This window comes from Cibotium barometz, chromosome 28 (assembly GCF_041138505.1).
Source record: "Cibotium barometz isolate CiBa-2024 chromosome 28, ASM4113850v1, whole genome shotgun sequence".
NCBI classification, from domain to species: Eukaryota; Viridiplantae; Streptophyta; class Polypodiopsida; order Cyatheales; family Cibotiaceae; genus Cibotium; species Cibotium barometz.
This window is the reverse complement of record NC_141073.1, coordinates 12,839,905-12,852,941: the sequence shown is the minus strand read 5'-3', so window position 1 is coordinate 12,852,941 and position 13,037 is coordinate 12,839,905. Positions and strand designations below refer to the sequence as shown.

The following is a 13,037-nucleotide window of genomic DNA, read 5'->3' as shown; positions in this document are numbered from 1 at the left end:
AAGGACAGACCCGGAGGACCTATCCATGACCTCTCAAGAAGAAGGTAGCCATAACAGGGAACAATTTAGCCCCAAGTTAGAAAGTCTATGTTTAGACATAGGGTTAGGTATTACAATATTGTCACATTTACTCTTCACCTCACCTTACCTTGTAGCTACTCCTTACCAGCTAATGCCTATGTGCAAACTTTTTGCGTGTCATGAAGACACTACCAAGCGCTTGCCTTAATTAAGCATTCCCTGAGGTCTAGATTGAGAGCTTTCCTGAAGATTTAAGGGCAAACAGAACAAAATACAAAACTACAAGGTCACACAATTACAAAGAAACCACCTCTATGACAAGCGTGCTACCCAGCCAAATTTTCAAGAGTGGTGCGAAAGTACTAGAAGGTAACATAAAAGGAGGTAAACTTGAAGGCAGATAGAGATTCTTACATACAAAATATAAAAGTAAAAACAAGTTAAAGCACATTATTCTCACATACACTATGGGGAAATATGATAACGACATAAAAAACATTCACAAATCAACAAGGATACAACCACCATTGTGTCCTGAAGGAAATAGGGCTTGCGTAGAGGTACTATAGTCCGCAGTGTAGCAATAATACAGTCATAAGGCTGCAGACTGGGTTTATTTAATTCATCATAACCCAGATTATTACAATTTAAAAAAAGATTGTATTTATACATGCCATTACTGAAGAATGTATAGTAAACATGTACTGAGAACAGTCCCAATGTCCGTGGCCACACCTCACTAGTCAAAATGCATTGTAAGGCCATAGTAGAACCCTTTCCGTGCAAAATCAATAGGTGCCCATGCAGTCAATGATGGTGAATGTGCAGGTATTTCTGTGAGTGCACATGCAGTCAATGGTGTGTGCCATGCATTTTTGTGAGTACAGGCAGTCATGCTCTTTTTTTATGTATGCAACGAAGTGTGTCGTGCATGATATACATGTATGTGATGTGCATGTGAGATGTGTGCTGCCAAGACCCCTGTAGGTGTGATGTGAATGTGTGACGTGCACTGCTGAGTCCCCTCTGCATGTGCATGATGTGCCCTGCCGAATCCCCGCTGCAACTGGCAATGCAGATCCCCTCTATGATTTGATGGATTTGCTTGCCACTTGTGCTTGGCTGCTGGGTCAGTGAATGGCAACAAACTGTTGCTCTTCAAGACAGCAAGCAAGAACAGACCTTCCAGTGCTTGTTAGTTGTAAAGAGTTTCAGCAGGCTGAAACCCCCACATGATCATGATACATCATGGATTCGACTCCATATACGACCCAGTCAACCCAGGAGTTAGCAAGTGGACAGACTCGTTAGTGCATGCACACATGCAGCAGACACACCGTGTTAGACACTCAAAGGAAGACTCTTGTGGCACATGGTATGTCCACATGCAATATCAGTTCCATTTCAACTTCCTGCTTTCTGAAGACAGCCATTCAACAGCATCTGCAATGGTAAGCTTAGCTGAAATTGAAAGCACCAGCTGGGACAGAACCACCAAAAGTGAAACCATTTTCAGTGCCTGGTGCCATGGTTTGATCTTCATCTTCCTCGACCCAGTATGTCTCCAGTAGCTTAACAGCCTTCTCATAGATTTCATTATTATCGTGAGTCTGCAAAGTCTCGATCTTCTCCGTGCCATCAGCCTCCTCAATAAACTTGGCATATAAATTGATGCCACCAGTGTTTCCTGCATCTTTCTCTACCTCCCCAACTTTCAAGATATTTTCCAGCCCCTCCAGGCAAACTGTGATTATTCTGGGGTCTGAACAAGTGAGCATATCACACATGGGCTTTATGCAGCCTTGGCTGACAAGATATCTGCTTAAAAACCATGAATGAAACTTAAAGAGATTGTTAAGATGAAGAGACATCAGACTGGCATAATCCATAGACACAATAATGAAAGGGAAGAATGCTAACTTGATTTGTTCATTCGAGCCACCCGACGTCGCGTTTGAAATAGCCCAAGCAACTTCCTTTTTGACATCAAATTCAGCATTTGACAACAAAGAAACTAGAGGGGGGACAATATTGGCATCAATGACAGCCTGAAAGTTGGCAAAAGCGGAGTCAGTAGTAGGTATTCATACCCAACCAACTAATCACCAAGATTTGCAAGACAGTATACTCTATCTAACTAAAAGTTTAATCAGCCATGATTGAATGACCTGGATCTGAGCCTTGTTCCCTGCAGTTATGTTTGACACTGTCCAGCAAGCTTCTTTCTTAATGCTTTTCTTGTGATTTTGTGACAACAGTGCCAACAAATAAGGAAGGGCTAGTTGGTCGAGTATGACCTGATCCCAGAAAAACAATCAAAATTCCAGCAAATTCAAGTTCATAAGCCCTATGCTCCATCACTCCAGTACACAAGAATATAGCCCCACACAAATACTCAAGCATGGACACAAAGCTCGATTACAAACCCGGTGCCTCCCTTAGTCACTTTACATTGCAAATTTCATGAACACAAAGCACCTCTCTCTCTCTCTCTCTCTCTCTCTCTCTCTCTCTCTCTCTCCCCACACACACACACACACACACACACACACACACACACACACGTACTAAACTAATCTGTGTACACAATGCCCACACACACACACACACACACACATATGCACAATGAATCCTGTGTATGTATGTATGTGTATATACGCTGACTGACTGAAACCACAAGCCCCCCCATGAAGAATCCTTGAAATAATTTTTTCCCCAATGACCACCGTTGCAAGTTGCAACAAAGCATGTCAACCAAGAGATCTGCCCTTACCAAGGCATGTTTACTTGCTTGTTGGAAAGGTAAAAGAAATGCACAAGATTCTTCCCAATGCTTCCAAATCCATCAAATGACCTTCCACATGTCAAATGCTTGCAACCTAGGCTCAATCCCTCATGCATTATGGCAAGAAGGCACACACATGCAAAGCCATCACTCCCGACGCTTCCAATTGCTTACCAAACACATGAATGGTTTGCACTCAAACCAAAGTACACACAGTTGCACTCATCACATGGAGTACACACATGCACCATCTCATGAGGCAGGTCACCATGAAAGCTTACTTGAGCAAGAAGGTGATTAGTACGATGATTAGTGATTATTAGTTGTTGCAATAATGTGGTGATAAAAAATAATATTTTATAATCCATGCAAATTTATGGAAGGACATGCATTGAAAACAAAATCATATTTCAAGTCCCTAAAATCACACCTGAGTTTGAGCATCATCTCCAGTCACAATATTACCCACTGTCCGCAAAGCAGGGACAAGGACTGAAGGTGAATGATGGCTGAAAAGACGGAAGAGATGCTGTCAGTACATCCACAAAACAAAATAACAAATGGCAAAGCGAGGTCCCCTCCTGCCACATAAAACTTAAAAACTTACAGTAAGAGAGTCACTAGGCGGCGGCACACCCCTGCATCAATAACTGCTTGGATTTTGTCACTCGAACCATCCGAGAGGTAAGACAAAGCCCAGCACGCATCGGTTAAAACCTCCTCATCATCCCAATCAATCAGACGGGCCAGCGCAGGCAAAGCTGCCTTTGCCTGATACAACAGGGTGCAATAGAACAAATCCAGTAAAACAACTGCAAACTGCATTCATTAAGAAAGATTGAAAGATTCCCAAGTCCAAAGAAACCAAAAATGGTACCTCTGCAAAAGGAGGTTGGGGTTTGCCTCGACAAAAGTTGGAAAGCGTCCAGGTTGCATTTCTTAACATTGACAGCTTCGCATTATCAGTCAATTGTGCCAGCAGGGGCATCATTGCACCATTACTAAGCACTAGATCTCTGCACCTGGCACTATCACCAGCCACATTTCCCAAGGCCCATACTGCCTGCAAATAAAGTAGGTCCGAAAAACCATTGGCACTGGAAAAACATCCACCATGTAAAACCTGACAAAATATTTTTCAATACCTGCTCCCGCACATCATCACTAGGAGAGCTAAGAAGCTGTATGAATATGGGTACAGCTCCATGCTCAATAACGACCCTTGTATGGTCGGATGTGCCAGAAGCAATGTTCGTCAAAGCCCATGCTGCCTCAAACTGCAGACCATTAGCATAAATATGATGCATTAGAAGCTAATGTGTAGAAAAAGCCAGATCACTACAAATGATAAGGGCATAAAATCCATATAGATTAGCAAACGCCAGGGAAAACCTGCAACTGAGGAAGATCACTCTGCACAAGGAACTGAACAAACCGAGGAACCACACCTGCTGCAATAACTGCTTCAATAGGAGGACTTCGCTCTGTCAAATGCAACAGACCCAGTAACACTCAGCCAGATCAAATATACAAGTACATTAGCTAGAGACACAAACCAAGATGTAGGTACTCCCCCTAGATAAACAAAAAAAAATAGTTCTTAACCTATAGACAACAGTTTTCGAAATCGAGTCGTCGCCTCCAACTGTGCAGTAGGGTCATCCATCCAGACTCCGGCAATCAAGGCAGGCAAGTTTTCCAGCTAACACACATGCCATATACAAGCATAACTCACTATAAGTTCAGTTTTAAAAAAAAGTTGCAAAATGAAGGCCTTGTATTGTTCAGCATGAGATGAGATGATGGTCACTGCATGGGCAAACTAAACAGATTATCTCCTTACAGTTTAATGTTTTCAAGATACCTTGCTGTCAACTGTGCCATAACCAGGTGTGGGAGGAGGAAAACTCTGCAACTGCATCCCTTCCCTTCGTTTCTTCAACAAACTCTCTTCCCGCTTGCTTTTGCGAATCTCAACCATGTTGTCTTCTCTCTTCCTTCGAGCCTCCTCAGCATCAACGGCCAACTTGTAACCCTTCTTCCTCTCTTCCACACGGGAACTTGGTCGCAGAGACATAGTGGCGAATCTAACAAGGCAAACATATAATGTTTTGTAACAAAACATAAAAATCAAGCTTCTATTTTGTGTTGACCTGAGTGCAAAGTTGTTAAAGATAAATGAAAAATGAATATCTCAAATCAGGGTGACAAAACAATATGGATGATGTCATCCCAAAATGGCAACACTGGTTACTGTATAGTCAGTGAGACCTCAAACCCTATACCACCAACTCCTCTTTCCCAAAGTCTTACCTACAAAATGTGGGTTTTGCAAACCTTAACAGTTGAATGACATTCACAAATCACATGCTGATAAACGGGAAACCTGTATACAAAGACTCTGCACTCAGCTAACCCCTGCCCATAGTCACACCTTTCAGCATCCAAAGGGCGGCTGATTGTGGCAACATATAAAACATTCCGCTGATGAATTGTCCAAACCCAAAGTGTGCGAGATGGTAGCCTTCATGGTGACAATAAATAAGGTCAGTGCAGGCAGGAGACAGCCAACCCTAACAGAGGACCCCGACAAGCCTGCTGTCCACATGGGGAAAGAATTTGAACCAAACTGTCAAAGCCTTTCAGAGTGACGGCTGCACGGTGACCTTAAAACCGAGCATCAGTGAATCCAAACCCTTTCAAGGCCTCCTTGCGTGGAAGAAAGGACCTTGAATTTTAATGTTAAACCGTGATGACCCTTCGAAGGTAAACCACCATGATCAAGTGTCAAAAGCATGAGATCTAAATGACAAAGATGCAAAGATAGTCCCTTAACTAAATACATCAGACCTTAAAAAAACCCAACACCATGGAAAGGATGCACTAAAATCTCCAGTCAATACCCTAACGAGGATTCAAAAGGAAAACGATGCAGAAAGAGAAACAAATCTCCACGCTTGGAAACGTTGAAAACGGAAAACCTCGGATCACCTTAACCGGCACCGTATCATAACATCGGAGCAGGAAAACATCAGATCGAAACCCTAAAGCAACCTCAGATCGAAAAGCACAGTTGGAAAACCTCAGATCGAAAACCCAAGCGAGCATTTGAGCCCGCCATTCTCCATAGAACATATCACAAGATTCAAAACAAGGCATCCAGCGGCATACCTTTTCTTGCGATCGGGAACCTGATAAAGAGCTTCGACTTCTCTACGAACGGCCAGAGATTCCGAAACCCTAGATTCGATTCAAGCTTTGCTGTTGTTAAAGCTCCTGTGATGCCAGATGAAGTTTTCGAAACGAAAAGGCAGAAAGGAAGGTAAATGATGACGATGTGCTGATGAATCATGATGATGGCGGTGTGCCCAAATCCACCGTCCACGTGTCAAAGATCCTGTCCGCCCATTTCTAAAGCTTCACGTGGGCCATGGCCCATGTGCGTCGTGCGACAGGACCCAACCTTAATCACACCTGGCATATAAACTTTTTTTCTAACTAGTTAAAAATTCAAGATGGCCTGCCGTTTGCCATGAAGAGAAGGGCAAAACGATGGAAGAAGAAAGGCGTCCACGATAAAAAAAGGCAATAATGCCGATTGCATCAACAACAAAAAGAAAAACACTTGCAAAGCAGTTAAAGTTTGTGGGGATGAGGGGGGGGTTGGGGGGGAGGGGGGAAGGGCAATGATGAGTGTTACAAAATTTGTAATTGGGAATTGGAAGGACAACAATACTTGAGACAGAGACAAAAGGTTGTTTATATTATGAGGTAAATATATCGTACATGTACATGTTGAAGTGGTATCTTTTCTTGAGATGGAGGAATGGGGGGGGGAAGGGGGAGGGGCCAAGGGGAGGGTTGCAATGATGGGTGTTGGAAAAAATGGAAAGGATCAATGTGGGAATATGGCACTATGTGAGCAAGGATGTGGAGCAAGCACATGGAGAATAGAATGATCTGACCAAAAATAATAATTTGTGCCGAAAATTGTGCCCGATGGCATGTTTGTTGTCCATACATGGTCCAATGCTTATCCGTACACTGTTGTAGAGGATGCCATGTGTTGTGCCATGTTATAAGAAGCAAAGAAGCCTTCAAGTATGCGGCACGCAGTGGTTGGCACAGATGTATCTGTGTTGAAATCACCCATGACAATTATTGGGTGAAGGATGTGGTTGTGGAAGAAAAATTCTTGTAGTATTTGAATCAGGGAATGAGGAGATGATTTCGGTGATTTGTATAGTGACACTATGTGGATGTTTTGCCTCGTGGTATCAATGACATGACCATGCAATAACTCAATTTTTTCAGTTTGCTTGATGTACTGTGATTTGAGTGTCAAGTTTTGTTTTGTAGTATATTGCCACTCCATGTACTCCATTTGAGCTGATACTTTTGAAGTCCCCTAACGAAACTATTTCATGTTGTTGTAACCTTGTTTCTTGCAAGCAGCAAAGAATATCTGATACCATCAAGGACTTGTCAAAGAGGATGTTATCTTTATGCTTTTTAAGGGACACTGTATTCAATGATTGAATGATTGTATGTGTTTGTTTGAAAGCTTGTACGTTTTTTTGAAGGCAGTGCCATTTTGCTGCATGCTCTAGTCTTTGAGTTTCTTGTTGCACAATATCATCCACCTTAATGTGTTTATTTTCTACTTCTTCAAGCATGTACAGGTTGTTTGGATCTTTGACGCGTGATAGTGCTGTGTACACTAGACCATGGCCTCGTATGCTTTTGGGGCTAAATGCAAGACTTGCCATTGTCAGACCTTGCGATCTATGAATGGTTCTTGCTGATGCATGCTGTATAGGAAATTGCTTTCTCGTGACAATGTTAAGAGCATTCTTGCCGATCTAAAAATCTTTGACTATCCTGTGCAATGGAGTCCAATTGTTTGGGATATTGGGTGTGTATAGGTGCTTTGACTCATACCTTGTTTTTTTGCCAATTTTTGGGAAGGAGAATTGTACCCAAATGAATTGAAGGTTGGATTCAGCAATTGCAGACACTCAATCAGCAGATGCCTCCATAGTCTCTCAGCTACAAAGAAAGTGACAAAGAAAGTAGATGCCCCTAATTGCCTAATCATTGCGAAAATATTTTTTTTTTTTTTGCTTTTCCTTATAGTCCGGAGATGTGCGCAATGCTTAAAAGTCTCTATAACCAACCTTTGAGTGCAAAATTCTTTCAATGTTAGTGTCCAGCTACACTTCTCTAACAGTCAAGCGACCATGTTTTAACTTGCCTTTCCTAAGCGAACCCAAATTGATGACATGACCTTACTCACTATAATCTTCATAGTTTTGAAGAATAAGTTATCACTGGCCAATGCAAAACGTCTAACTTGGTGCATGAGCTCCCATTTTGCTATGGTCAGGTATTTGGTTTTTGCTTGTAGGTGGTACTTTCTTGGTTCGCCAAAAACAATTGTGGGAAACACAATTCCTCACAAAATTCATCTTTGAACATGCTTAAAGGGGAGAAGCCTTCGGATGGAACAAAAAACCTACCAAAAACACACATTTGATGGATCTGCCGACTTCTTAGGCCTAAGTAGTAAGGAATAAAAATATCCTAGAGGAATCACCCGATTGAATCGTTGCGATCAACAACTTGGCGACGAAGAGTACAAACCATGGACAAGGTAGTCTGAAAAAGGCTCTTCACTATCATCCTCCATAGTGAAGTCTTCATTGTGGGAGTGGTCAACATTACCTTGTTGTAGAGATGGCATATGACAACTCCAAGAAGGATGTATGGACACTTGATTTGCAATGTATAATGTAGTGGACAACAAGTCTTTTAAAGCTTGCATTGTTTTCAATGGTCTCACAACACCCACCATATAAGAGTGATCATAGCTTAATTTTCGTTTGATGCCTACTTGAACAGAGCCCTCTTCGTTGAAGAACCATGGCAAGACAACTTGAGCTCGCTCCACATCGGCCATAACATTGGCAATGGTGTCTCTAAAGCCTAGTTGACCATCAAAATCTAGCTCTCGAACTTGAGCAAATGCTATACGAATGGAGACCAAGCGTGCCTCAATTGAATTTATGCTTTGAACACTAGGAATCGACATATTAGTTCCAAGGATGCAATGAATGGAAGGTATCATCAAGAGACAATTTACGAAGAAACACATCATTTTCAATTAAAGCATCCATTATTAACAAAATTACATTTGGTTGAAAATCAAGAAAAGCTTTTTGAATAGATTGGCTAAATAAACAAAAGTTTTGGGCCAAAAGTATGGACAAACGTTTCTTGGAGCACTTATATGACTGCAATAGGGTAGAGGTAAAGCCACAAGAGCACAAAAACTGTTTTTTTCTACACAAAAGTTAACCACTTTGAGCACGAACAAAAGACACAACCTGCGCCTTGCTATCTATAAAAAAATTCCCAAAAACTTCAACTTCTGAAAGAGCCACTCTTAGAAGAATAGGACTTTGATTGTAGAGGTTGAGGAAAGTATCCTCAAATTGCAACACTTGGTCAACAATCGCGCGGAAACCAACTTGATAGCTGTGAAAACTCCACTATGCTCTTGAGTAATCAAGCCTTCAATACATGGGACTATCAAAATGTCAACCGCTTTCCCACAAGCAAAACAGTAGCCTCCTTATGGAAGTTGGTTAATTTTCATATCTTTGCAAAGAGAACACTTCTTTGCCACCAAAGCATCATTAAAGTTGGTAACAGAAAAAATTCCAACCACCTACAAAACACTTGGTTTGAGAGAAAGCAAAATGACCATACATTAAAGAACCATGCATTCTCTTTACCTCTTGACCATAGCCCATTTCGTGTATTTGGGCTTGAAATGCATTCTGAAGAGCAAGCTTTTGTTGCTCACCAAAAACAGGAGTGAGAATAGTGATATCTAATACTAATATTGTATTTGACTTCTCTTTCCATATGCCCACATTGTGTGCAACGTATATCACAACATTTCCAGCCTCAAATTCACTTGACAAGTTGATGGAAAAGTGCCTTACGACCATTTATGAAGCTTAACTGCAATAAGGAATGAGTTAAAAGGTCGAAAATACATCCACATGCATTCCTTTTAAAACAAGCATCATACCATGGCACGATCAGTCAAGGCAGGTCCATCTGCTACCGTCAATTGATCAAAGGCATTTCCCACATTCCTTTTCACACTATCCACTTGAAGAACAACAAAAGCCAAGGTTCCTTTTATAGAGGGATAACTAAAGGATCTAGCCAAAAAATATTGAATAGTAGTTTCAGGCATAAAAACTAGGTTGACATCAAATGGCTCCGCTTTAATAATAGACGTAGTAGTATCAACATGCAAAGAAACGCTTGCAAAGCCTCCATCAGCAGAATTTTTTGGCACAACTACACTTCCCTCTACCTTATAAAATTTTCAGGCTCTATTTTGTCTGCATACTTTTTTATGTAAGGATCTCCTACTACAAGTGTTATGGTTTGCAAACTCTCCCTATAGTTTTTTCGAAAATCCTGAGTGCTCTTGTAAGTACCATACTTGTTTAGCACCTTTCCCTCTAATGCAAAGCGGACTTTAGTATTGGTAACTTGAGATATATATAATAGAGGAGGAGTATAGGACGAGAGATTTCCCCTAAATTCAATGACAGATTGCTTTTTTGAAGGTGATTCAAGCGTCGACAAAGCTGGCACAAACAAGATTTTGTTTTAAAACACCACTTAAAATAGATGACACAAACAATCTTAAAAGAAAACGAATAAGAACAACACCTCTCTTTTTGTTATCTGGAAAGAGATTTCTAGCTACAAACACTTTTCCCTCATCACCACTTTGCTTTTGACTATATAAATGGGAAGGAAAACCCACATCAGTTGGTGTCAAAATACGCCTCAAAGGGAGTCATATTCGGTACTGAAGTCGTCGGAGAACAGTTGAGGATATGGACAGCCGTAGCCTTCTTGAAAGGAGCCACTAGGAAAAAGTTATTGTGGAGACTTTAACGGCTCACAATTATCAAAGCTGGATGATCCTTCATCAGCAACATTGTCTATCATAAAGATTATAAGAGTAAGGTATAAGATATAAGATTTTGGTCATAGATTTCTTTTTAGCTCAAGATAAGACAATTACCTTGGTCATGTTCCATTAATGAGGCCATAGTTAAAACTATACCACTTGACGAGAAGACAAGTTCTCAGCTGTGCAGGAAATAAGTGATTTGCAGAAGGAGAAATCTGCAAAGCTAGGGAAAAACACCAGAGCCAGGGAACCAACAGATTTGCAAAGCGAGAAATCTGCAGAGCAGGGAAAAAAAACAGCGCTTTCTAATTTTGCAGAGGACTGTCTAAAAGCAACACTCATGAACGCATGACGTTTTTAACCCTCTTATACCTTATATAGTTTTATTCAGCTTCACAACTAAGCATAAAATTATATGGTTTTTTATTTACTATAATTGAAAATAAAAAGGTTTTTTTTTGTAGTTATTCCCATCTTATAAGATAGACTATTTTCACCAGGGGAAAAAGAAAAAAGTGAAATAAAAAATAAAACAAACATTCAAGAGACAACTAAACAAATCAAACATATCTAGGAAAAAAAAGAAGCGCCATACATATAATAACAAAGCATTCTCGAAAATGGGAAAAAAATTCAATACATATATTAAGTATTCTGAAAAAAAAGAAAAATATACTCAAAAAATAGTTTCAATATACTAAAGAATTTATATTAAAAAATAATAAAATAATCAAAGGACAAACTAAAAAAAGAATAAAAAAATAATATATTATAATAATAAAAAGTGATACTTGTTACAAACTATTCAAAAATCAATTATCAAATCAAAAATATAAACCTCTTAAGTTTATAATCAAAGAGTTAAATACCAAAGCATTTTGGAAATAAAACAAGAAACAAAATCATGAAAATAAATAAAATAATGAGAGCGACAAAAGCCACATATTCATTCAAAAAAATAACCCACAAAAATCAAAAAACAGCACAAAATATTAAATGAGTCATTCTGGAAAAAAAAAACCAGAAAGAAAAATCAAAATCATAGAAGGATATAAGAGGAAAAAAATACCTCAAAGAAAAAAAAAATATTTCTTAAGGGGAAAAAAAAAAGAGAAAGAAACATCAAGGAAAGAAAGCAACAAGGCAAAAAGAAAATCAGAAAATATTTGGCAAAGAAATCGCAATATTGAAAGCCATTAATTAAAAAGCACAGAAAACTATGCTTAAAGAAATTCAACAAGAAAACAAGATCAGAAATCAAAAAACTATGCTTAAAGAAATTAGAAAATATTTGCCACATAAATCGCAGATCTGAAAGCCATTAATAAAAAAGCCTAGAAAACTATGCTTGAAGAAATTCAAACAAGACAAATAAGAAACATCATGAAAAAACAGCAGCAAGGCCAAAAAAAAAAACAAAAAATATTTGGCACATGAGGACGCAGATCTGAAAGCAATTCAAAGCCTAGAAACTCGTGCTTAAAAAGATGAAAAGATATTCAGCTCTACGCTTCAAAGCAACATCATGAGACAGAGCAATAAATAATTAAACCAAACTTCAACAAAATAAAAAAACAATGAAGGAAATACACAGAAAGAAATAGCAAAAGAAAGCAGCCGACATCCCATACAAGAGAAAATAAATAAATAACAATGTAACATTCAATATCCCTATACATGAAATTATCCTAGCGCTGTGCGAGACGACAGAAATCTAACGCAATCAAGCATACTCTATCAGATAATCCAAGAAGTTACATGAGAGCTACAAATTTGGACCAGCCTTGGGAGTGTGTGTGTGTGTGTGTGTGTGTGTGTGTGTGTGTGAGTATGTGTGTGTGAGTATGTGTGAGTATGTGTGTGTGAGTATGTGTGAGAGAAAGCATGCTTAGGGTGGGCATCCCAGGGGCTAAAAATCATACAATACATATGAATTATGTGTGTGTGTGTGAGAGAGAGAAAGCATGGTTAGGGTGGGCGTGGAAATATGTCAAAATCAAAATTATTGAAATAATAGGGTCTGATATCAAAGTCCATTTTCATTAATTAACATGCCTGAAAATTAACAACATGCACTATCTATTAAAACAGGAATCGGATCTAAGCCATCATTTCGCCCATTTCTTTGGCAGCACTAAACAGCTTGCATGCAAAAACTAATCATTCTTGCAATCTCCACTCTGCAAAAAAAGAAAAAATGTGCGCTTTGGAACCAGCGATTTC

General features: G+C 39.6%; 1 protein-coding gene across 1 annotated transcript; it reads right to left on the bottom strand.

Moving 5' to 3' along the window:
- Positions 1–497: 497 nt before the first annotated feature.
- Positions 498–6,397, bottom strand: LOC147622498 (importin subunit alpha-1-like). The gene is made up of 11 exons (XM_086822072.1): positions 5,978–6,397; positions 4,671–4,893; positions 4,412–4,508; positions 4,199–4,290; positions 3,952–4,083; positions 3,684–3,869; positions 3,414–3,577; positions 3,237–3,315; positions 2,190–2,318; positions 1,942–2,069; positions 498–1,839 (listed from the first exon to the last, which is right to left on the bottom strand). The coding sequence occupies exons 2-11, from the start codon at positions 4,881–4,883 to the stop codon at positions 1,479–1,481; spliced, it is 1,581 nt and encodes a 526-aa protein (XP_086678198.1). The 5' UTR covers positions 4,884–4,893; positions 5,978–6,397; the 3' UTR covers positions 498–1,478.
- Positions 6,398–13,037: the final 6,640 nt, after the last annotated feature.

Excerpts from the sequence above, each read along its gene's own strand:
- LOC147622498 (XM_086822072.1), bottom strand. The coding sequence starts at position 4,883 with ATGTCTCTGCGACCAAGTTCCCGTGTGGAAGAGAGGAAGAAGGGTTAC. Across the intron at positions 3,316-3,413 it reads CGCCTAGTGACTCTCTTACT|CCATCATTCACCTTCAGTCC; the intron begins GTAAGTTTTTAA and ends CCGTCTTTTCAG. Across the intron at positions 2,070-2,189 it reads GGAACAAGGCTCAGATCCAG|GCTGTCATTGATGCCAATAT; the intron begins GTCATTCAATCA and ends GCCAACTTTCAG.